This window comes from Trachymyrmex septentrionalis, unplaced genomic scaffold (assembly GCF_001594115.1).
Source record: "Trachymyrmex septentrionalis isolate Tsep2-gDNA-1 unplaced genomic scaffold, Tsep1.0 scaffold127, whole genome shotgun sequence".
NCBI lineage: Eukaryota > Metazoa > Arthropoda > Insecta > Hymenoptera > Formicidae > Trachymyrmex > Trachymyrmex septentrionalis.
The window spans coordinates 1,328,401-1,352,423 of record NW_017304406.1 but is presented as its reverse complement, the minus strand read 5'-3'; the positions used below and the strand labels follow the sequence as shown (position 1 = coordinate 1,352,423).

At 33.1% G+C, this 24,023-nt stretch overlaps 3 protein-coding genes across 11 annotated transcripts; 2 read left to right on the top strand and 1 right to left on the bottom strand.

Moving 5' to 3' along the window:
• Positions 1 to 1,518: 1,518 nt before the first annotated feature.
• On the bottom strand, positions 1,519 to 5,008 carry LOC108756483 (transmembrane protein 42). Its single transcript, XM_018500341.1, has 3 exons — positions 4,570 to 5,008; positions 3,617 to 3,763; positions 1,519 to 1,785 (listed from the first exon to the last, which is right to left on the bottom strand). The coding sequence occupies exons 1-3, from the start codon at positions 4,687 to 4,689 to the stop codon at positions 1,636 to 1,638; spliced, it is 417 nt and encodes a 138-aa protein (XP_018355843.1). The 5' UTR covers positions 4,690 to 5,008; the 3' UTR covers positions 1,519 to 1,635.
• Positions 5,009 to 6,281: 1,273 nt separating this feature from the next.
• LOC108756482 (protein phosphatase 1 regulatory subunit 16A) lies at positions 6,282 to 15,075 on the top strand. Of its 6 annotated transcripts, none has more exons than XM_018500339.1 (9): positions 6,282 to 6,305; positions 8,867 to 9,130; positions 9,223 to 9,525; positions 9,909 to 10,051; positions 10,144 to 10,269; positions 10,442 to 10,517; positions 10,588 to 10,805; positions 10,920 to 11,085; positions 13,300 to 15,075. In XM_018500339.1, exons 2-9 carry the CDS (start codon positions 8,902 to 8,904, stop codon positions 13,617 to 13,619), a joined length of 1,581 nt encoding a protein of 526 aa, XP_018355841.1. In that variant the 5' UTR covers positions 6,282 to 6,305; positions 8,867 to 8,901; the 3' UTR covers positions 13,620 to 15,075. The 6 variants fall into 6 exon arrangements, with proteins under 6 accessions (XP_018355841.1, XP_018355840.1, XP_018355838.1 ...); XM_018500338.1 differs by having other exon boundaries at positions 13,297 to 15,075; XM_018500336.1 differs by lacking the exon at positions 6,282 to 6,305 and adding an exon at positions 6,339 to 6,545 and having other exon boundaries at positions 13,297 to 15,075.
• Positions 15,076 to 17,925: 2,850 nt separating this feature from the next.
• LOC108756455 (peptide methionine sulfoxide reductase) lies at positions 17,926 to 22,464 on the top strand. 4 transcript variants are annotated; one of them, XM_018500281.1, is made up of 5 exons: positions 17,926 to 18,126; positions 20,668 to 20,826; positions 20,921 to 21,041; positions 21,307 to 21,443; positions 22,083 to 22,463. In XM_018500281.1, the coding sequence occupies exons 2-5, from the start codon at positions 20,669 to 20,671 to the stop codon at positions 22,318 to 22,320; spliced, it is 654 nt and encodes a 217-aa protein (XP_018355783.1). In that variant the 5' UTR covers positions 17,926 to 18,126; position 20,668; the 3' UTR covers positions 22,321 to 22,463. The 4 variants fall into 4 exon arrangements, with proteins under 4 accessions (XP_018355783.1, XP_018355784.1, XP_018355786.1 ...); XM_018500282.1 differs by having other exon boundaries at positions 20,665 to 20,826; XM_018500284.1 differs by having other exon boundaries at positions 20,562 to 20,826.
• Positions 22,465 to 24,023: the final 1,559 nt, after the last annotated feature.

Sequence of the window (24,023 nt, the reverse complement as noted above, 5' to 3'; positions counted from 1 at the left end):
ATACTTGTATAGGGTACGACGCAATCCTGAATGAGCTCGCATATTCTATCGAAACGCATTCTTCCCGCTGTTAGTGGTGCACCCCGAAAAAGCGAGGAGGTGGCGTTGAAAGCGAGCAAAAGCGAGAAATATTTCAAGCATTCCCATTAAATAAGATAATAATGTAATTTCTCCTCTTACAATTTCCTCATATTTATACAATTGCAATTACAATAATAACGTTTCCATCCATAATAACGTATTCTCTTATTGATATATAAACCAATATTTGTTCCCTTTTACCCGATATTTATTCAATATTTATCCTGTCTGCTAAATGATGATAAAACGCAATATTCACTTGTTCCAACGTAATTTCGAACAGAATGTTGGAAATCACGACAATGAGACCATGTTGCACACGAAAAAGCCAAATGGCTCTGAATTTTGCGTCGAAATTGATGCGCGCGCGTGATATCATTCTGATAACTATCTCGATACCTGCGGGCGAATTAATGTCAACAGGGATCGATTGGTCCAGCGTCCGGTTATAGCCCGCTATCAGTTGCCGTATATTCATTCGCCGTATATTCGTAGTAAATATATTTACAGCCCGGGACATAAATACATCTCCGTCTTCATTACGCGTTATATCGACGTCGAGACCGCCACCGCGGGCGTAACGTAATAATAACGATGTATAATTTGCTCTCCGCGCTAATTTCACCTCGTTAATGCGTCAATGTGAAACATTATACTTGACGGCTCGAACAAGGAAAGGCATCATGTTAGCAGGATTTAAGGGAGGAACAGGAGAAATATTCACCTCGTCGTCCATTCCTCGTCATCGTCATTTCACTCATCGTTATTGTAGACATAAATATCCGCTTCGCTAAAACAGATACAGCTTGACGTGGATTTTCGAAATCCATTTTAAACTCGGCATAAAATCTACCCCAATCCGCATACAGAAATACAAAAATAGGTCGATCCCATAAAGCGAATATTTTAAGAAATCTAAAATATTATTCTTATACTACGGTAAAAAATAATAATCTATCATATTCTCGCGTTTCATTCTCGAGGTTTTTGAAGATGGTTTTTTGATTGATGTCTTTGAAATAATTTTAGGACAGGAGGCGAATGCAAAACAATTCTCTTTAAGCCTGATAGATTATTTTTACCCTCCCGAGTGAATTTCGCACTGCTGCGTTCGGTGATCGATCTAATAATACATTACGTGTGTACATGCACATTTTAGTACGTCATCTTGTGTATTCGGGCAATTACGTCGATACGCTTCAAAATTATAACTGCTATTTATTAGAAAAAAATTATTATATAGAAAAAAAAATCGAAACATAGAATATTTTATTTACAATAAGAATATATAAGAATATATCTACTTCACATACATATAAATATAATACTTAATAACATCCGTAACAAATAACAATCTATCAACCTACTCTTTGACACCTTCATTTTATACATTGAAATTCATTTTTATCTTTCATAAATAATACAATATATTTCCGACGTAAAGACATAATAAATATATCTGTCGATGTCAATAATACAAAAATGGAAATAATCGTACCGTTGTGACATCACCGCAATCGCTTTTGCTCAGAATATAAAAGCGTCCATCGCCAGCTATTGATGTTTCAATTTTTCCTCGATGGTGGATACGCTTTTTTCAGCGGAAACATTGCAGATCAACATCAAGCCGAGAAGTACCAAGGAAGTTCCGCACCACCAGGTCAATGAAGTGGATTCATCAAATACGATGTAGCCTACGAACGCCTTCGAGAAGGATATTTATAAAATTAGCATTTCATAACGATGTGATCGAGACTTTTAATATTTTCACAATTAAATTATGAAAATTCACAATTAAACTGTGCTTGAAATAATACACTTAAATTTCAACTTTCGCGAGTATAAATGAAAAAAAAATAAAATAAAATAAGCGTAAGAGAAACGTGGCAGGTATAAATTATAAAAAACATTAAAAATGTTATAAAAATATATTTCATATTTATATGAAATATTTGTATTATACGTATGTTTCTCACTAATTTTGACCAAATTTTTTTCATCATTACTATTGCACCAAATTATAGATTCATGGTGCAAAAAGAAAGTCTTCTGTTGTTTTCGCACTTAAAAATTACCTACGAAAGAAATATAAAATATTGGAGATCAATGTGTGTGTCAGCAAGCCACGTTTTATGTATAAGGTAATATATAGGACAAACTATAGGTATGGATATAACTGTATTTTTATTTCTTGAGGTTCACCAATTGATGACGTTCTTAAGTTTAAAAGTACATCTGTATATATCCTCGCAAATCCAAACTTAATCTCATAAATACTTAATTTCACGCCGACGTAATCGATATATATGTATACATATCATTCTACTTATAGCTATCGCGCGAACGGATTAAATCAATTTTCACGGAGAATTACAAAAGGATTCTGTCGTGACGTGTAAAACGATTATATTTCTACATCTCTGATTATTTTTAATCAGACTAACGAGACGAAGTCTTGCTAATATTTCACGTTCAGAAAAGGAGAGAATAGAAATATTCGCGAAATGGCAAACGTCATTATTTCTATTATTCTATTAATAATTCTGGCGCAGTGCATTTCCCAGTGTGTAATATACTACTATCGAGATTGTATTTCAATAGCGCGTGTATCATATCATACAATTCTCGTTCAATCGCCATGTACCTGTGCGCATATAATTGCTATGACCGCATTGTACACACTCGCGGAATTGCGTCTAGTTTGCGAAACAACTTTCACTCTTTGCGAACCGACTCTCGGAAGTATATCAAATCACCGGTTATAGACAAATAATTGCTACCGACAAATGTCCTTCGGCAGATTATTTCCCTACTTCATTTTATTCCATTACCAATGTTAAAACTTTCTCGAAAATATATCTTGCCAGATGTTTCACGACGATCTCATTTCTTTCTACGATAAGCACGATGGATGATCGTCCTGTCGCGATCTTAATTTTATTGGTGATGAATTCTCCAATTTGAAGGAGACTTTTTCTTTAGAAAAAGGCTTTTTATAGTAACTTTCTAATTTTCAATCTCATTATTTTTATAAATCACGAATTAAAATTTCGAAATAGAATTCTATTAAAATTTAATTTAAGAATATTATTATTATATCATTGATTTACGGTTTTCTAAATAAAAATTATTGCATCTCTTTCAATGATAAGTTTTCAAATTTAAAGTATCGAACTTTTTTTTTATACAAGGTCATAAATAGTATAATATTTATAATTTCATTTATAATTTTATATCATTATAATGATTGGGAATTATAAAATTGGGATAGGATCTTTGAAACTTCAATTGAGAAGTGATATTAATCATGGCATTTGTGCGAAGTCTCCTAAAATTTAGTTTTCAAAAAGCTTCTTTTTTCCTTTACTTATTACTTCAAAATAATTACTGATGCCATGGGATTTTCGTTAAATCAAGTTTAAGTTCATTAAAGAATTTAACCTGAGATTAAAATCACGAGAGGGAGATCGCGTTAAACCGTGCTATCTAATAAAAATATTATTTATGAGATTAATTATAAGATTTAACAACTCACCGAACAAATATAGTTCGTGGCTGCACTGGCGATCGTTATCGGCAAAGAAGATCCGCTAGCATGAAGCGCTTTGACAAAAAACGTACATCCTATGGTGTTGCACACGATCATAAAGATGAGAAGTATTCCTTTTAGAAACAACGATGACTACCGCAAAAAGAAAGTAAACATGTAAACATTATATTTTATACCTTTACATTTTTATTATTAGTTTTAATGTTAAATTTCTAACGTTTGATCTATTTTTAATTTCTTACTGTTTAATTACTCGTCATTTTCACGTATTTATCAATTTAGATGCATGTATTTTTTCTTGTTTCCTTTTCTTGTAATTTCAAATATTGTTTAAATATTGTTCAAATATTGTTCAATTTGTAAATGCATACAAAAGTTATTAAAGTTATTATTATTATTACAACATAAATATAGTTAAAAAACAGTTTTATATATATATATATAAATATATTTCTTATTATCATCAATACAAATGAATGAAAAAAGTGATATTCGGTGAAAGTGATCTTGCTACCTACACTTTTATGTGAACTTTATCATTTCCAGTTTAAACAAATATATCGTTATATTTATACACCAATTAAGACCTGTTTTGATAAAATATATGGCCTTCTTCGTTCATTTATGTTAAACATTTCTCGATAAATTTTTGTTTTTTATATTTTTATTATATAATACTTTGCATAGAAAAAGCGTATTAGTATACATTGCTATAAGTACGTTGTACAAATTCAAAATATTCTAAATCCCTTAAGGATACAATAGTAACGCTGCCTATTAAAATTTCGCGCTCTACGCTGGAGTGCACCTACTCAATGCCTCGTAACGTCTCCATATCTCTCTCTCAAAAAAAAAAGAAAAATAAAAAAAGTCGCTGACTCATAAAAATTACATATTTCGCCCTGTTTACCAACGATTCGAATCGGCCGCCAACTCACCAATGACGATGCATCAGCGCCACCGGCGAGCTTGCCAAGAAGACTACCACTGGTCGCAAAAATGCCAGCAATAACCGCGAGATGCGCCCCACTGCCGGCGCCACCACCGCGTCCTTCCATATCGGTAAAACAATGCACGTGGACGTCCGGAATGTCCGGATTCCGGATGTTGACCGACGTCGCGTCGATGAGATTAGACGAAGTTGATCAAGCTCGGCGGGGCGACGTCCAAGGTCGTCGTTCGCGGCGTGGATTGGTACCACGCGGTACCCAGGGTACCGCGAATGGAGACAGGTGGTAAACGGTACCGTGCCGTCGCCGTCGCGAATGATAAGATTCGTTCTTATCTGCTCGCGACCGCGAGATCAAGATCACTTTCGTATGCAACGATGAGGCGAATATCGAGCGCGATCGTACAGTGTCACGGCCAGGAATGACGGTAAATCCGCGGATGAGTCATCTGAGCACGCGCATGATCGATGATGAGGGCGCACGTCTTCAGACGTACGAATCGATCTTAATTTATACAAATGGAAGACTTGTATTTTTTTTTCTTTTTTTTTCTATTAACATAAACTTCGATTTCGAATACATGGATTATATTGCGAAACTTGAATCGCGAAACAATTATGTAATTAACGCGCGTCTCTCAGTCGGCATTGTCATTCTTAACATTCCGACGTAATGCACATTAAAGACGTCCTTCCTGTGAACAGATTGATGTAAAAATGTGTGTTTAATGCCGGTTTCTATTAATGTAATTTAATTTTTATTTTTAATCCAACTACACTGAGAGAAAAAAATACTTTGGTATGTATTAACCATTCAATTTGTGCTGATAAATATGACTAATTGATAAAAACTTTCTTATTTTTTCATGTTATACTAACCAAATTTATTGTACTAATTAAAATTACGTGATGAAAAATTTAATGAAGAATTTAAGTGTTTTTAATACGATTTAAATCCCATTTGATTCGTTGCATTTTATATGGGAATGTAGTTGCGAGGAAAAAAAGGGACTATCGCATTATCTGCACGATAGATATGACAATACATTTCTGCGACGTTGATGTCATGCACATGTGACAGTGATAATTTCTCGTAATAGGAAAACGTTTGTCATACGTACGTAATTAAAAAATGTATATGTGAGTGATAAAAAAAAACGATAACTTAAAGCTTGTGTCACATTATGCATTCGAAATTGAGGAGATTGCGAATTGAAGATTAAAATTTAATTAATCAGAACGAAATGGATTTAAATTGAAATTATCTGACTAGTTGAATTTTTAATCTCTCTAGTATAATCTCCATTTCTACCGATATAAATTAACTGCAATCTCGATTTAATTTGTTAATATTTTTTTTACCTATCTTCTTCTGTTTCTAAAAAAATCAGAAAAAGATAAAGATTGAATTAATTCGAGATTAAAGTTAATCTACATTCGTCGAAATGGTCCTAATTCATAATCCGTAATCTCGAATGCCGTATGCGTAATCAGTAATGTAATCCGGGCTCAAAGTACGGTCTAAGAATTTAAGCCAATTTGAAAATCAGCGGAGCGCGGCAGACTCACGCTTCGTCGATCACGTTCGTACGGACCGAGAATTCCAAACGATGTGAGAGCATCGAGAGGACTCCCCGTTTATCGACCAGCTGGCGCATAACGCAAAACGGTTACGCAATAACGTTATTCCATGGGCGAGGCGGAAGTGGCGCAGCCGTGACTGCCGTGAGTATTGAGCCGATCGGCATCGCGGCGCGCGTTGGTGTTCGCCGATCGCCGGCGACTGGCGAGCATGCGCCAGGCGCCTTCATCTCGTTCGTTCGTTGACGATTCGAGCGAGCTGAAGTGAGCCGCGACTGCCGCGAGTCCAGTCGCTCGTGGTCGCTCGATCCTCGGGTAAAGGGTGGTGAAGGGCAGTCGCGCGGCGTGGCGAGGCCAGGCGAGACTAGCCGAGGACCGAAACAGGTGAGGCGAGGCGTGCGCGGGCGCGATCTCTCGCAGGTAGTTTAAAAATGGCGACCGACAGGTAGACGTTTCCGCGGCTGCACGCGCTGGCAGGCACGGGGAACGCGTTACGCGCGCGAGGCGAGCGTATTTTTCGGCCACCGGCCACAGTGATCATAATATCTTGTCCCGCGAGACTGGAGACGGCGTTAACGCGCGCGCTCGCTCGCTCGCGGATTATGTCGTAGATTACAGTATTACACCGCGGTAGGCGCGAAGCGCGACGTGAATGAATCGCTCCGCCGTCGCCGCCGTCGCGTCCGAGTACGAGTCCGAGTCCTCGGTCCGACCGCCTCGTCCTCGCCGTCGTCGCTCGTTACATTCCTCTGCAACGATCGAATCGAGATCACCGAGGAAATAAGGGGGAGAAGGAATTAGGAAAGTGGATTATACACACCGCAACCATCGTGTGTCGAGCCACGCGTTTACATTCGTAAGTAAAAACGAGATTTAAATATATAAGGAGTAAGAGAGAACTGCGCTTCTATACTGCTCTGTCGATTTTCGGCGCATCGTTCGATTACGCTGATCCTCGTGTCAGTCCCCCGCGACAATTAAAATACCTCTCCCCTCTCCTCTTTCTACCCGGAGCCTTTCTCACGTTCCCGTGAGATCCTGCGCGATACGCCGATACGCGCCTCGCGTCCTGGCCTTGATCACGCAAACGGCTTCGGTTGCCCTCCGAAACACTCCGAAAGCCGAGCGATGTAATAGGCAGGAAGTCAGTCCTGCCTCGACGACGTGCTCCACCGTGTTTCCGATCACCTCCGTACGTGAACGCGGTGACACGAGGAGGAAGGTGATGAATTCCGGCGAGACGGAATATTACTTTGCCGACCACCTTTCAACGGTGATTGTGCGCGAAATAATATGCAATCAGGCGCCAGGCTCGATCCACGATCAGCAAGTATCTTTCTATACGTCTCTTACGCACTTTTCGTCTCATTAGATTGTCTTAGAAATCTTGCAATTGATTCGAATTGAAGTTTGCATTGGGAATCAAATGCTCCTCTATCTTAATAGGTTTTTTTTTTTTAAAGAAAAACCTACATCGTTTTAATCTCTATATCCGTAAACAACTTTGACATTTATTTCTTCCCGTTTGACTGTAGCGACTTTCTTTTGAGGGAGGACAAGCGTGATGTTTATGCCTGTTTTTACCAATGTAGTTTAATCTCGGTGCAATTAACTCTTTATCTTTTTCTCTCTAGTTCTAAGAATTAGAAAAAGATGAAGAATAAGTTGAAACAAGATTAAAGTTAATCTACATTGATAGAAACTGAGATTATTGAGACTTATGTGCAGCTAGGCTTCCGGTTTTTTTATAAACTGTTTCTGAGATGTAAAACTGCTTTGTATGCTGAGATTGTAGAATGTTTAAATATGTACATTCTTGATCTAATGACGTAATGTATTATCTGAGATTAAGAACAGAATTTATTGCAGATGTGTCACAGACACATATAGTCTGTATATACTTAACAAAGATTTTCATTACATTATCAAAGCAAAAATATATAGAAGCATTTCAATAACTTATTTTTGAAAATATTACATTATTATTCTGTGTCTACAAGATATCTCTTTATATACAAAATTCTCAAAATAAATGCATCATCAATCTTTTTCTTGTTAGGAAGTATTTTTAGAAATACAGTCAAGAGTTTTAAAGGGACACATTGGGTCACAGTTTTAAAGTAAATCATTGCTCATTACTATTCATAAAAAGCTTTTTTTAGCAGTATTTTTGACACGAACATTTGTGCAAATATTATACGTTTACTTAAATACTTGATAGGTTTGAGAGGACATCTGCAATAAAATATGCTATCATTCCCTCTAGATATAATTCATCTATATAATCTAATATAATTCAGGGATCAGTTAAGAGCTACGTTATTGAAATGTGTTATTGAAATAAGTGAAAATATATCAGAATGATATTCAGTGTTTTTAACAAAAAATTTTTAATGATCTGAAAATGAGATGATCTTGGCTTTGTGGGAGTAAAAGTAAAACCACTGGAATTACATTATTTTTTCAATTTTATGATTATTCTCTCAAATATGTTAATAATATGTTAATAAAGCAAAAAGCTTAATATATGCTATAGTTGATAAAGTCAAATGTGTGACTTATAAGCATTTGTGACGTTTATTCTAGAACAAATTATTTTATTTTTGATACATTCGTAAAAAATCGTTATATATATGTGTATATAAAATGCTAACTGTTATATTAACGTTTCGTGATGTTTTCTTGTTTCTCTTTTGCATGAACAGATAAATATACCTGCAAAAATTATAAGCATATAACAATGGAACACTCCGAGTTAGTGGCAGAGATGATACACGTTGAAAGACTGACCACGCAAGAACGGTTACACTTGGCACGTCATCGTAGACTTCAACAGTTAAAAGTATGGAGGCAACGTGAGAAGGAATGGCTGCGACACCAAACTAGGCATACGAGTAATAAACGTCATATATACTTTAGCGATAGTGTTATGTTGTTAGAAGCTGCAGCGAGGAATGATATTGATGAAGGTAAGAAATTTTGTGCACATATTGTTTGGAACGTATACACGTATTTTGTATGTCTGAGACTTACCACATTGTCAATGTTTATCTCTTTCTAGTAAGAAGACTTTTGAAGAAGGGTGTGAATCCTGACTCAACGAACGAAGATGGTTTGACAGCACTGCATCAGTGTTGCATAGATGATAATGAGGAAATGATGAAGTTACTCATTGAATTTGGTGCTAACGTGAATGCGGAAGATAGTGAGAAATGGACACCATTACACGCTGCTGCTACGTGTGGTCACTTGCATTTAGTCAAATACCTTATTGCCAGAGGTGCGAATTTATTAGCTGTTAATGCAGATGGCAACATGCCATACGACATTTGTGAAGATGAGAAAACATTGGATTGTATCGAAGGTAATAGACTATTAAATTATAATATTTCGTTAATGATTTTGTAATGTCTCGCCAGATGGTGAAAATTAAGGTGCCTTCTGCTCTCATACTCTTATTCTTTTTACTAATTTTGCTCAAAGCAGTTTAATCCTTAAAATTCTGATTCTTTTTAATCCACAGTTCAATACTACTTTTGAGTGATCTTAATTTTTCCTCATCAAACTAGATCTCTTCATTTCTTATCGAGGAATACGTAGAATGAGGATCGGGATTGAACCCGAAACTCGCAGATTACTAATAATTCGTATTGACATCAAGCGTTATCCCTACAGTATTTTGTTGATAATAAGACATATAGTGCAAATAGTAATATGATGTATTTACATAAATTATTTTTAACGCAGGGGAGATGGCAAGGCGAGGAGTCACTCAAGAATTAATAGATGAAACGAGAGCTTCAACCGAGGTTCAAATGTTACGCGATTTACAAAAGATTGCTTCTTTAGGAGGCGATCTTGAATACAAAGATCATCAAGGTGCCACGCCTGTATGTGTATACGTCTTTATAAATCTATTAATCTGAGAAAAGACAAATTAATAAATTCACTACATATTACTATATCGAAATTTTTATTACAGCTTCATATAGCAGCGGCAAATGGGTATTTAAGAGTCGTAGAATTTCTTCTTGATCAGCATGTATCAACAGATGTGGAAGATAACGACAAGTGGCAGCCAGTTCATGCAGCTGCGTGTTGGGGACATGTAAGTTCAAATCTTTTTATTTATGTAACTATACAAATAATGAGATTATTATAAATATAAGATTGAAATAGTAAATCTGTTTTCCCAAATCTTTTTTATGCAACGGTTAATAATTTTTTGAATATTTTGACATTCAAATATTATTCTAAGTTATATGCAATTTTTTGTACAGTTGGAAGTACTTGAATTATTGGTACAAAACGGAGCAGACTTAAATGCAAAGAATAAGCACGACGAAACTCCTGCGGGTAAGACCTACCCCATCTATTTCGATTATTGCTTAATTTCTCTGTATTTTAATATTTTAATGCGTTACAGATATATGTGAAGATCCGGAAATTAGAGAGAGGATAGTAGAATTGAAAACAGAACAAGAGAGTAAACGACTTCGTGAAGCGCAAGGACGTAGGGTACGCAGATCGCAAAGTATTAATACACGAACACAAAGCGTACGTCGGACATCTATCCGAGACAAAGTCCTTACTACGAAAAAAGATGCCCAGGAAGAAGCTCGTTTGAGGTTACAAGCGCAACAGGTACATAACAAAAATTTGGAAAAGTGTATCTTACTATATTTTCCCTAAGAAATATATAAGACCTAGTCTTTTAAGATGAGAGGAATATTAATTTATGCAGGATATTTTTTCCAGACGTATGTTAGCACTCCTACAACTAATATACCGCCGTTGGAGAACAGTACGCAGGAAGTAGGGGACCACGAGACTGATTCCAGCGCGCTAACTTCAGCGGTGCGAAAAGGTCCCGAAGGAAAAGACAACGAGTCTTTTCTTCACGAAGATGTTGATAAAGATTCAGGTACATTCCAAATGTATTCTTGCTTGCATTGGTTGTGGTTCGGTAGACTATTGTGGTAAATGGTAGCTTTGTGCGAAGAGACTTCCAAAAATATGTACCTCGATCATGTGATTCAAGAATTGCACATTATACTTGTACGCATATACGTGTACATCATACCCATTTAATCATAGTGCTAAAAACATAGGAAAATTTACGCGAGCATGAAACTTGAAGATTTTATATAAATTCTATACATATGTGCCATATCATTCACTAAAAATGGTAGAAAATTATTGTGGCGAAAGAAGAGAAGATAATTGAAATTATTATATAGAACGATTATATATAATCATACTGAAAGTATGCGGACAGTTTCTTGTTAAGTCTGACAAAAGCACATCTTTATATTTTTATATAATAAATACAATTTTATATATATAATATATACATTAATAGAAAGTAATATGGAATAAAATAATCCTAATGGATCAAATATATATAAATTATATACTACGTAATCTGCTAATTGCAAAATCCCATAAATGTATTCTGTCAAATTCATTGTGTTAGCTGTCGATTATTTACCAGCTTTTTCTTTTTTTTCACTACTGCGTGTTCCTGAATAATTGCGAGGTTAGTTTTCTACGTCACTTTTCTATTTCTTTAATTATTATGATCTATACGATGCATTTAATTATGTTATCTTTTTCGTATCATACATATCACACTACGTCAAAAGTTATTTGCTCACGGTGTACGTAAAACGTATATCTATGTGTGCTGCGCATATACACGATACATTTTTTTTCTCTGGAAGTTGTTCTCATGTTAAAACGCATACATACATGTATACATTTCGCTTTACATTCATATCGAATCTCTTTGGCAAGGCCTAAGTATGTACTGGCTTCCTTAGCGTATCTTTGTGGACCGTTTTAGCAAAGCTTAGCGGCCACTGAACGCAAGATAGAATAATAATCAAACGGATTGTGGTATTTATTATAGGTATGTCGAATTGTTTCTGTAATTTCTTACATAAACTGGAGCCTAATCGATTTAGAGAACCGTATATATCATGCTAGTAGGATGCACAATAAGTAGTAGAATCGACAGATACTTATATTATTCTACATTCTTTATACATATTGTACCATGCGCAGGTTTCTTCTAGAATGAAAATATACAGGACGATTCTTGATTATGATCATAAAAGCTATATCGAGAGATTACACAAAACATGAAAAAGATATTAATATGTAATTAAGAATCACCCTATATATTTAGATGACTTTTTGGTAAATATTTTATCGAATAATACGCCCGTAATATAATGGGCGGATTTTGAGCCTAAAGCATGATCTAAGATTGATCGCAGCTCTACGAATTTTATGTATACCTGTCGTCAAGTTTTACACAATTCGTATCAAAGATTGATAACAAATTCTCTACTAATCTGTAAATACTTCGCATCTATTGTATTATGTGGCGGAGTAAGTAATGAGGGATCACAACACACTCCTCTTATTATTGAAGTAGTCAATTCGAAAAGTATGTAAAAAGAAAAACATATCAGATATAGCGAAGACGAGCCATTGGTTGACATTACCAACGGATCTTTATGTTTACGTTTTTCTAGACGATAACAATCGATAACAATGCTCTAGATGAAACATAAAATTATCATACCGTATTTCATTCACTAGTATATTACAATCGATAACAAATACAGTTAGATCAGTCATTCGTAGATCCAAATGTTGAAAAAAAATTTCATTGTAGTAAAATGCGAAGACGTACAGATATATCATAGTCGTTAAACACTGCTCTTGTTCTTTGTAACAGCCGTGTTTGTCATATTCTTCCTCTTTCTCTGTCTCTATCTCTTTCTCTTTCGTATTCATTGATTTTGCTTGCGTAAGACGCAACCGTTGAATCGTTTAGTAACAATATACTGTATACGTATACACAGATGTGCATATGATGGTCCTCCTTGGTGCAATGTTTCCGAAAACGCTTGTTGCTGAAAGCATGTTAGGCTTGGCGCATGAAACTCATAGTTGACAACCTTGGTTTTTTTTCTCCCCCTTTTTTTTTTAATTGTAATCAGTGCGCATAGGGATAGAAAGTGGGGTTGAGGTGGAGGGGCGAAAAAGTGGCGATCGCGTCGATCGAAAAGTCGGCACGCTTGACGAGGAAGTAGCACATTGGATTTACGTGTTTGCCTGACAGCAGTGACAGGATCTGACCCACTGGTCGGCAGCCAGCAGCAGTCGCCGATTTACTCTACGGACGCCGACACCAACGGCAAGATCAACATACACGTGTCCGTTGTTTTCGTGAAATCCTTGTCGGATCTGAAGAAGAAACGGGCACAGAATCGGCATATATCTGGCGGCTCCGTAGACGCGAACGGGAACGGCATCCCGATGCCGGTCTCGTCCATCTCCAATTCCGATCTCAGCACTGACGATTACACCCAGCGCTTCACTGGGAACACCAGTGAGATCGTGAGCGATAATCACTCGGAGAAGAGCTGCTGCACTGTCATGTAACGCGCTAATTATGTAATTTCGTTTTCCTTGTCCTTGCCCACTGTTGTCTACGATGTCAGAGCTCACTGAAATCTTTCACACACAAACATATTCCCGCGATTATCTTCCAGTATTTTTTTGAAGACTCAACGCTGCGTTCTTGTACATAATTGTTCGAGGTGCGCGTTTAATCCGAGCCCGAGGGTCGTGATATTTTTTATTAGATATATATATATATATATATATATATATTTTCGTAGAGCATATAGTTCGTAGAACATTATGTACATCACAGATAATATCCGCGGGAAGGCGTACTGACAACGTTAAAATCAAAACAACTGTCGGTTTTGATGTCGCGCGAACGTGTACTTAAATCGTGACGATACGTTTTTCTACGATTGTTACGAATTGAATCGCAGCGTTTGAACAAGCGATCGGTATCAAGAACACCTTATTACGATGACTAAAACGTGTACTTACATTTGTAGAAATATAATTGCATTTTCAAATTGTTTACAATTATCCAGCGCCTAAAGCGTTCAAGTATTGTACAGACTTTTACTTTATTTATTGTTATATTAAAGGAAATGTATAGACTATACTAGAAAGATAAGAGATGAGTGTCACAATTCGTAGATATTACCACATAGATTCGAATTTTTCTAGTATCTTCGCAGACAGGTATAAGACTATCAAACATCTTCCAATATTTTTTATGAGACTCTAGGCTGTAAGGATTGAGTAGAAACTGTTTTTTATATCGATTTAAATATTATTTGTAAATTTTGATATGTAATATTTATCTGTCTATTACAACTTTAGATCCTTCACTTGAATTCCTTGTTCCATATATAGCAATTGCTATATATTGCTGAAGATTTACAATTTTGCACCTGTGTTGCGTCTTTGGCAACGCGTGAGACGTTCGATTTTAATTCGATAATGCGTGCTGAAGATATTCAAGATACAAATATGTAAACTTTATTTCTTTTTTTTTTTTTTTTTAATAAAATTTATGCATCTCCGTGACGAGGGAGAAATTTAGTGAATCAAAACGATGAAAAATTTTATTCGTAATCACGCATATGTACGGGACCGTATGTGAAACAATAATCTCCTATCGAACGATCGTACTTTTTGTACACTTTTATGTTAAAACTACATCCAAATTAGAAATACAAAAAGGGATCTTTGAAGGAAGTAAATAGTACAAATAAAAGCTCATACATTCCTTCCGTGATGCATAATAAACGTTGCCAAACTTTGTGCGGCTTCCGGCCTTACGATGACTGTCGCAGGACTCATTTCGCATCTTGTAATTGCGTTAATCATGGAATTTCTAATAATAATCTGATTATTCCAATTAACAGTACGTAGCACACGTGCGATTGTTCATACATGATTTGATTGAGAATGTCTATGGCGAAAGTTGATTTCAATGGCTGTATTTGAAATGAATTTATGTGACGTCTATCACCTGTTTATATTGTATTGTAATATAGTAAAATTATATAAAAATAAAATTACTGTGTACGTTATCTTTTATACTTTGTACACTTAACATATCTTATATAATCCGCAAAAATAATTTATTAACTTTTCATAAGCTCAATTTGAAAATTCTAACTTTCCCAAGAGAAATTGTTATACATATATCATATAAATATTGACTTTTTAGTACATTATGATTTAGAAAGCGCGAATTAGAAAGGCAACAAACTATTCAGTATAAAACTGATAAACCATTTGCGAGTTTATTTAATATTTATTTATTACGATTATTCACACACACACACAGATTTTACTGAAATCTACTTCTATCGTGCGTACAAAAATTTGTGTTTATATCGAAGATGAAATTTACATATATATACTATTACATTACGATTACGGCATGTAATTATTCGCTAAAGTGATTTGGTCTATTTTAGCCACACTTTCTATGATTCATTTATTATCAATATAGAACTCCACTTGGGTCGAGATATATAACGGGTCAGGAACTCCAGAGTGACTGATAATGACAGTGATAGTGACACCAACATCTACGATGGCTTAGCGGCTACAAGAGAAAGATTACATCAGTCGACTGCCAATTGAGAATTGATTTAATCAACTGTGCATCGCTTGTCTTTTCTGATGCAACCACCACGTTTTATTGAGCCTTATTAGAGCCAATTGGCAATAAATAAAGACATGATATTAAATGCTTGAATTTTATTTGATATTATATATATATATATATATATGTATATATATATATATTTGTATGTTTTATATATTAAATTTATTCCTCGGCGTGTTATATTAAGTTTAAATCATTCACACATTTTACCTCTTAAAAATATACCGCTCACAAACGAATGGCAATCTAAATATTTTATTATAATTTCACGATATCTTATGATGCGTTCAGAAAGACGTTATTAGCGCTATTTCTGTCATTCTGTCTTTATTGTTTATTAGACGTAAAACAAAGATAGAATGACACTAATAGTGCTAAGCGTCTCCCCAAACCTTTAATATTGCCAGTCATTGCCATCACTCGAATCTTTCGCAATGCAAGTAATGGCAATGACTAGCAATATTATTACTTGCGTTGCGAATTTTTTAATTAAATATATTTTATTTATAAAAATTTCATATATTATTTGTATTTAATAAATATAGCTAATTGTTTCTCTAATTCGATATTCGATACCAAATAATTTTATCGTATCGGGAATCATATTATTTAAATATGTAGAAAACTACCATATATATCTATACAAGCGAGCAAGATTCACTATACAGCGCGATAAAATATATATAATCTAATACATATTTGTATTAATAATTTCTTAATCGCTCAAATAATCACACTTAATTAAATATACGATTTATCAATCCGTCATATGTGTGTATGCATTTGTACTTCATATATCATCTGAAGTATTTGATGTCAAGTCAAATCTTTCAAATGATTATCTATTGATGATCATATATCTATTTTCTTTTTTAATATTTGACGAATTAAATATAATAAAGCAAATCGCGAGGTCCAAATTTTTTAATTGTCTAAAAATATATATTTATTATATATTAAGTTTTAATTTGTTCACTTTTATAAAAATTTTATCTTTTTATCTTTTAAATAATAACGTATGAAGAATCGAAAAAGAAAACACAGAATATTTCTTAGAAATCAGTGAGAAATCACAATCTGCCGTCCTCGATCAAAAATATGCAACAGTTACGGGGTCATAGCATCAATGGGTAATCGTATTCTAATTCGAACATGACAAATTTACATCAAAATGTGACTACAACTTCTTTTTTTATTCAATAGAAGAACCGGTTTAAATAATTTAAATTAGGTAAATAATATATAATAACGATTATGAACTTCTTTTTTTATGTTGAAAGAATGTGCTTCTACAGTCACAGATTCATGATATATTTTTATACCTTTATCTAGCACAATAAAATTTTTATCCCATAATTTTTTATTTATTATAAATTATTTAGTTTTTTTATTATTTATACAAGTATTTTATAATTTATATTAATTATTAGCGAATAAATTCCGTGATGTGAAAAAATTGTGAATTTACGATTGTAATAATTTTAACCTGTCAGGATATTATAATAAAATTTGAATATGTCTCAGTTATTATTCTTATGTTGTCAAATAAGACTGGAAAAATTCGTATAACTGATTATCTTTCTTTGCATGAAAACTTATCTTGTATACCAAGATATTTGATATTGGTAATAAACTTCGCAAGATATGACTTCCATATCTTCCTTCTAAAATTCATTTAGAATAACTTCGAAGTACATATATTTCGTAACATACTAATAAAATGAAATAAATCGCCGGTTACAAATTCCAGAATAATAAACAATATTATAATAATATTTGAAAAGTCTTAAAAATTTGAATTTATTATTCAAAATTTTTATTATTCATATGTAAGGTAACATAATACATTTTATAATCAGCTTTAATCCGAGTTATAAGGCCAATTCTTTTTGGCTGAACTTCTGCACCAGTTCATCTTTCTTCCTTTTCTCTTTAAAAGGAAAAAAGAAAGAGAAAGATGAACTGGCGCAAAAGTTCAGCTAAAAAGAATAGGTCTATAGTATATATTTATAGTCATTTCTAAGTTGACAAGCTTTTGATGTTATTCAAAAATGTGATGTTATACATTCTTTTTTGTCAATCCTTTATTCTGGCATACAATGAGAGGAATATGAGTCTATTCAGGTCTATTGAAACGCTCGAGCGAACCGTTGTCTTACCGTTTACGAAGTGGGAGCATAAGATGAGAGATATGGCGGGGAGAGACATACATGCTCGAATAAAAACCGAACCGCCGTCTGTAGACACGGCAGTCGGTTTTACTCCAGTTACTCGAAGGATTTACTATTCGTTCCAGAAAGAAACATCATCGTGTATAAACCTGCAATCGACTATTCGATAGATCATCGGCTGAGCACATCGATCACGAGTATTCGAGTTAACTGTTTAAGTAAAATTAAGGTAAAACGAAATTTTAAAAACAAAATTCTGCTCTATTACTAAATATTTCTGATTTTCGTGAAATTCCATGTAAATAATTCAAACAATCGCGTTCGAATGTTTCAAAGCGGGGATTTTTTAAATAACCTTCAAATTAACAAACTTATTTTATTACATAAAATTTTATCAATTTATATAAAGTACTTATGTATTTTTCATTATATTTCCACGAATCTTCTGCGAATGGGAAATAATATTTTCTCGATACTTCAACCTGAGCGTAAATCCTCTTCTTTCATGTCGATAAAACCTCAGTTAAGTGAAAAAAAATAGGGACGTCGGGATCATAAATTTTGAATAATATGTGTAAATCATATACAAGGAATTCTGAATCATTTTGAGATTTTAGAATCTTAATTGTGGTTTCGAATTCTCTCGAACTTCATCAATAAGTCCTTTGCGAAGAATTTGAAGATCTATGAAGGGCATTATGTCCGGTCTTAAGTATGATGATTTTACTAACTGGAGACTATCTCAAGACACTATCTGAAATCAAATTTGAAAGAATCTTAAGTAATAAGCTCATTTAAAAGAATAAATAGTTAATAATATCCATTACTATATGTGTTGTACATAGCATGTGCTCACAATGTCAGAGCTCGAATGTATACAAACAATTTAAGTAAAGGTAGGGTGACCAGATGCAATGCACGTGACGTAGTATCCATCATGGAAAAGTAGTACAAAAGTACACTACATTTATCACAAGTACATTTTATGTACTTGTTAGTACATTTTAGTACTTTTGTGTACAAGTTAGTATATTATATATATTTTATCACAAAGACCGAAAATTAAAAAAAAAATAAAAGAAACAAAGAGTAAAATAAAAACAAACATTGTTTAATTTGATATCTATATTATTTTGTATTCCTTTTAAATTTCTTTTAAATTTATTTAGACAATACGAACAAAACAATTCTATATAAAAAATGTCTAAACTTAAAATAAGATAGATAAAAGAAAAAGCGAAGATGCTGAGTGCAAAAAGTGCACAAGCAATGTGAATAAATTTAATGTCTAATTAGCATCTTATATATAATATATAAATCAATGTGGCAATTTTATGTTGGATACTTATCGGTTTAACGGTTTTAATGTCTTATTATGTACTTATCCTGTGTATTATATGTTAATATATTTAATGTGTAACAATGTTACAGAGACTTTAATAATTTTCAAAATAACTTCCCCTCGTTCGCTCCCAAGTCTCAAAAATACAAAAAAAGAGTACACATTGATAATCTCCGGACACCCGAATAAAGAACACACGTTTGGAAAAAAAGAGTACAGGATGGTCATCTTAAGTAAAGATAAACAATTATCGAATGAACAAAAATTGTCTCTCTTGTTCCATGCAAATTTTTGAATTCACGCTTTAAATTTTTGCTGCCAACTTAAACGTTTCATAAATATAACACAAAAAAATTGACAAAAATAATTCATAATTTATACCAAAAATTTTATTAATTATAAGATCTTTTTAAATTAACTTCTTTAACTCTGCTATGAAGTCTTAATGGCAATATTGATATCGTTATATTATCGTTGAGTAGCAATTATATGGCAAAAAAATTACATAACACGATAATATAATGCTGATACATCATTAGTTGTAGAAATATTCATCTTTCGCAAATATCATTTGCAAAGAATTTCTAAGAGCCAAAGTAATGATTAAATTAATTTATATAACAATTGAAATCAAAGCAGTATAATACTAATATATTATTTTATATAATACATGTGAATCTATTCATTCAAAAGATATTAATTTTTGCTTTGAAAGCTAATACTTTTTCAAAAATATTCTTACAAATTAAGTACAATAATATATTCGACAATTTAAATTTAATTTAATGGCTTAATTTTAAATTGCTAAAATTGACCTTAAAAATTAGATGGAATTTAGCCGAGTGATAATATCGAAAAAAAAATACGTATCGAACGTCCAGATCACGACATCCGAGAACTTATGATCCACATTATTGATACTCGCTATTTGATCCGCAAATCAATCAATTAATTTAATTAGTCGAGCATAGGAAAATTGATCTTCTCTCTGACCTTCATTCCTCACACGTGCATTCGACACGATAAACCGTCTCCCTGACGTTTTCGCGCAATCATAGACATTCAGCACGTGCGCGTCCCCCTCTCTCGCACTCATCCCGCTCGTCCGCTCGTCTGCCACCTCTTGGCGACTCTAGCGCGAACTCGTCTCTGTCCCGACCCGATATCGCTCGTCCGCGATACCGGTTTAACGCATGCCACTGTGGAAGCATTACAGAGCGTGGCGTCGAGTCCATGAAAGTAGGCAGCGTATTAAACGAAACCGAAATCGTCGAAGATGTTGCGATTACACCACATGATCACTGTTATGCTACCATGTTTAGTCCGGACCGTTTTCGCGGACAATTGCTCCATCTCATCGTATCAATGTGGCACACACTTCACCTGCCCGAGCATCTTTGAACGTAACAATGTTTGTCCGTTCAGCAGAATGCCGGAACAACTGGAAGAGGTCAAAGGCAAGCTTGCCACTTTCGGTATGGGCTGCTTCTGGGCGGGGGATTCCCTCTTTGGAGTACTGCCTGGTGTCATCAGAACCTGTGTTGGCTACGCTGGTGGGATCAAGGAGTCTCCGGCATACAAGAATATGTTAATAGCCCATTGCTATCATCCAGTCATCATAATAATGTAATTTGAAAGGTTCACAAAATCATTTCTGACATTCTTTACTTCTACTTTGTAGGGGAGATCATACCGAGGTCATCAACATCGAATATGATCCAGAACTAATATCTTACACACATCTATTGAGCTTGTTTTGGAACAATCATGAATATAGTCTAACAAAGAAGATTAAAAGACAGGTATGTTGCTAATACACTTTAATTATGTTTGACTACATAACATACAGTAAAAAAAATAGAATGATTTAAGAATGATAAATATATAGTTTTATATTTTGGAGTGTGCTAAGATAGTGCATCTTTTATAGGACAAAGTCTTGATTTCGCAAACTAAATTTATCTATAACTCTTAAATCACTCTATTTTAGTGTAGTAAATAATTAAAAACATCATTCACATGTCATTTGCATACAAATTAAATATTAAATATTAACTTAATTTGCAGTACATGTCATTGATTTTATATCATGATGAAGAACAAAAATTACAAGCTGAAAAATCTCGCGAGCAGGAACAGCGGAAGCGTGGAGAAGTCTTTGTCACAGAAATTCAGAAGTTTTCAAAGTTTTATCCAGCCGAAGAGTAAGTGACATTGTCATTTTATTTCCTCATATATATATATGTTGTTGCTTTTATTCAATAATTTAATTCTTTTGTACTCTTACTCTATTACTCAACATTACTTGCTCTCTAAATTCTTTGGAGTAGAATCTCTAAAGAGTGAAAATTGAGTCTTGAAAAAGAATAGCTCAATTTTCAATCTTTAATAGTAAGATTTCACTCTTCAGAATGAGATTCATTCTAAAAGTTTTAGAGAGTGGAGTATTCTGCCAACATTTATATCAACTAATCTAGACTACTGATAAAATGCATGTTTATATAATTGTTATATGATATGATATAATTACGTAATAATATGACAATAATGTTATAATAGTAATGTTAAGTTATAAAATAGATAATTTGCTATAACACACAATAAATCCAAAATAATTAAAATTTTACAATTTAAAATATATTTTTTATATGGTAGCATTTAAAAAATATTTTTATTGGATTTCCATAGATAGACACAATAAATTCAGTTGCATATTTTAACAAACAAGTATATAATAAAATATATAAATAATATAGAAAAAATAAGATAATAAAATTAAGCTGCACAAATGTAATAAAAGACGAGACATATCCAATTTAATTAAAACTTACGTATCTTTCTAGTTATCATCAGAAATATCGACTGCAGAATCATCCATGGCTAGTTGAGACATTGGGCTTCAACACACGAGAAATTTTGTGTGAGTCTTCACTAGCAGCCAAGTTGAACGGTTACATCGCGGGAGCTGGTACTCTGGAACAATTTGAAAGAGAGTTACCGAATTTAAAATTAAATGAGAAATCGGTACAATATTTAACGAAATATATTATTGAGAATCAAGGCAGTGGTTTGTACTGCTAGCAAATCTAGTACAATGGGAAAAATGCAAATAATATTTTTTACACTAACAAATATAGGTTGGACATTCTCAAATTCTTCGTAAGAAAAACGTACACAACTCGATACATACTATATATTATATACACTGGATATCACAAATGTCTTAAATATTTATGTGCATATTTTGTGATTGTTCATAAATATTTAATGAATTGTTTTTCGCAATTGTATTTAATGTTCGCCTACAGGTGTTCGATTTTAATTTTAATAGCATAATTACTGGGACTCAACTTTTGCTTGGTACCAACTTTTCTCAACAATTAAACGTCGAATCATTGATAATTTTCAAATTTTCAATGATCAACAAAATTATTTGATAATTTTCAAATAGATAAAAGAATTCTTTAATTAATGTTTTCCTAAAGAGATACCGTGTTTTCATTAGCCAAGAAGAACAACAGTACATATAGTACATATAGTAGCTTTAAAAATATGATTTATCAAAAATATATTCACTGAAAATTAAGCTGTCTAGTTAAAGTTAATTGAATTATAGGTAGACTGAAATATATTTTCATCTATTCTGAAAGAACGCGCTCAAACGCAATTAACGGCTGTGCGTTATTAAAAAATTCAAAGCTTTATAATAAAAATATATAATGTTATACAGATGAATGAACCTCAACTTATCTCTTCTTTTCACGGAAAAGAGCCGGCTTCAAGCTATGTTCCAAAATTTACTGAAAAATCTATGATGCATGTAACATAAGCTTCAGATTTTCAATACTGATAATAAATTTTGGAACACAACTCATATCAGAGACAGCGTTACCAACACATGTCGAATACTTGTGCCTTTCTCGCGCGAATTTCAAATTCTATTAGATGTTATTATATGGAAAAAAAAAGACTATAAAGACTCTTTCACCAATTTCGATTAAATTAATCGATCAACTCAGAAGTGCTAATAGTAGTTTAATGTTTCAAAACATCTCTCTCTTCTTTTGAGACAAACTGTATTTAGTTCTCACTTTGGCAATCATGATGATTAAATCAATCATCGATTAACGTTAATCGGAATTAATGAAAAAGGTAAGGTTTTACTCTAAGTAAAATTTCTATACTAATGTCACTGCAAACAAAAAATGCTTACAAAAAATATATTTTATATGTATACAGTTATATATGTATAATAAAAATATTCTTTTGTAAATAAAATCTGTTTTTTCTGTCTTAACTTAAATACGTTTGTACACCTTTTACAATTTAAATTTCTATTTTTTTAGCATCTTCATATATTCTTAACATTTTTCTAGTTTAAATTGAAAAATGTGTAATCACAAGAAAAAAGTAAGTTTGCTCTTAATGAGTTAAAAAAATAGATATATGTGATTTAATTCAATCAATAATACAAGCGATCTATAAAAAGTCGAAGATATGTATAAATTTTTTTAAATTCATATAAATTTAATTGATTTTTTTCAATATTCCTATTATTTTATATGTTGTATGAATTTTTGAAATGTAATTATGAAACTCGACAATCATTAAGATAATTTTAATTACATATTTTTACATATATGCAATTGATCAACAGAAATAAACTAAACAAAGTTTTTTTATGATCGTTTGTATTGTATAAAAAGTTATAAATTATAATTTAAAAAATTTAATAATTATTTAGATAATTTAAATTAAATATTTTTAAACTGTATAATTATTCA

Bases quoted from the DNA above. Each gene is read 5' to 3' on its own strand.
- LOC108756455 (XM_018500280.1), top strand. From the start codon at position 20,516: ATGTTGCGATTACACCACATGATCACTGTTATGCTACCATGTTTAGTC. The intron at 21,042-21,306 runs GTATGTTGCTAA...CTTAATTTGCAG, and splicing joins CAAAGAAGATTAAAAGACAG to TACATGTCATTGATTTTATA. The intron at 21,444-22,082 runs GTAAGTGACATT...GTATCTTTCTAG, and splicing joins AAGTTTTATCCAGCCGAAGA to TTATCATCAGAAATATCGAC.
- LOC108756482 (XM_018500338.1), top strand. From the start codon at position 8,902: ATGGAACACTCCGAGTTAGTGGCAGAGATGATACACGTTGAAAGACTG. The intron at 9,526-9,908 runs GTAATAGACTAT...TTTTTAACGCAG, and splicing joins AACATTGGATTGTATCGAAG to GGGAGATGGCAAGGCGAGGA. The intron at 10,270-10,441 runs GTAAGTTCAAAT...TTTTTTGTACAG, and splicing joins CAGCTGCGTGTTGGGGACAT to TTGGAAGTACTTGAATTATT.
- LOC108756483 (XM_018500341.1), bottom strand. From the start codon at position 4,689: ATGGAAGGACGCGGTGGTGGCGCCGGCAGTGGGGCGCATCTCGCGGTT. The intron at 3,764-4,569 runs GTGAGTTGGCGG...TTTTTGCGGTAG, and splicing joins GCGCTGATGCATCGTCATTG to TCATCGTTGTTTCTAAAAGG. The intron at 1,786-3,616 runs GTGAGTTGTTAA...TCCTTCTCGAAG, and splicing joins CCACGAACTATATTTGTTCG to GCGTTCGTAGGCTACATCGT.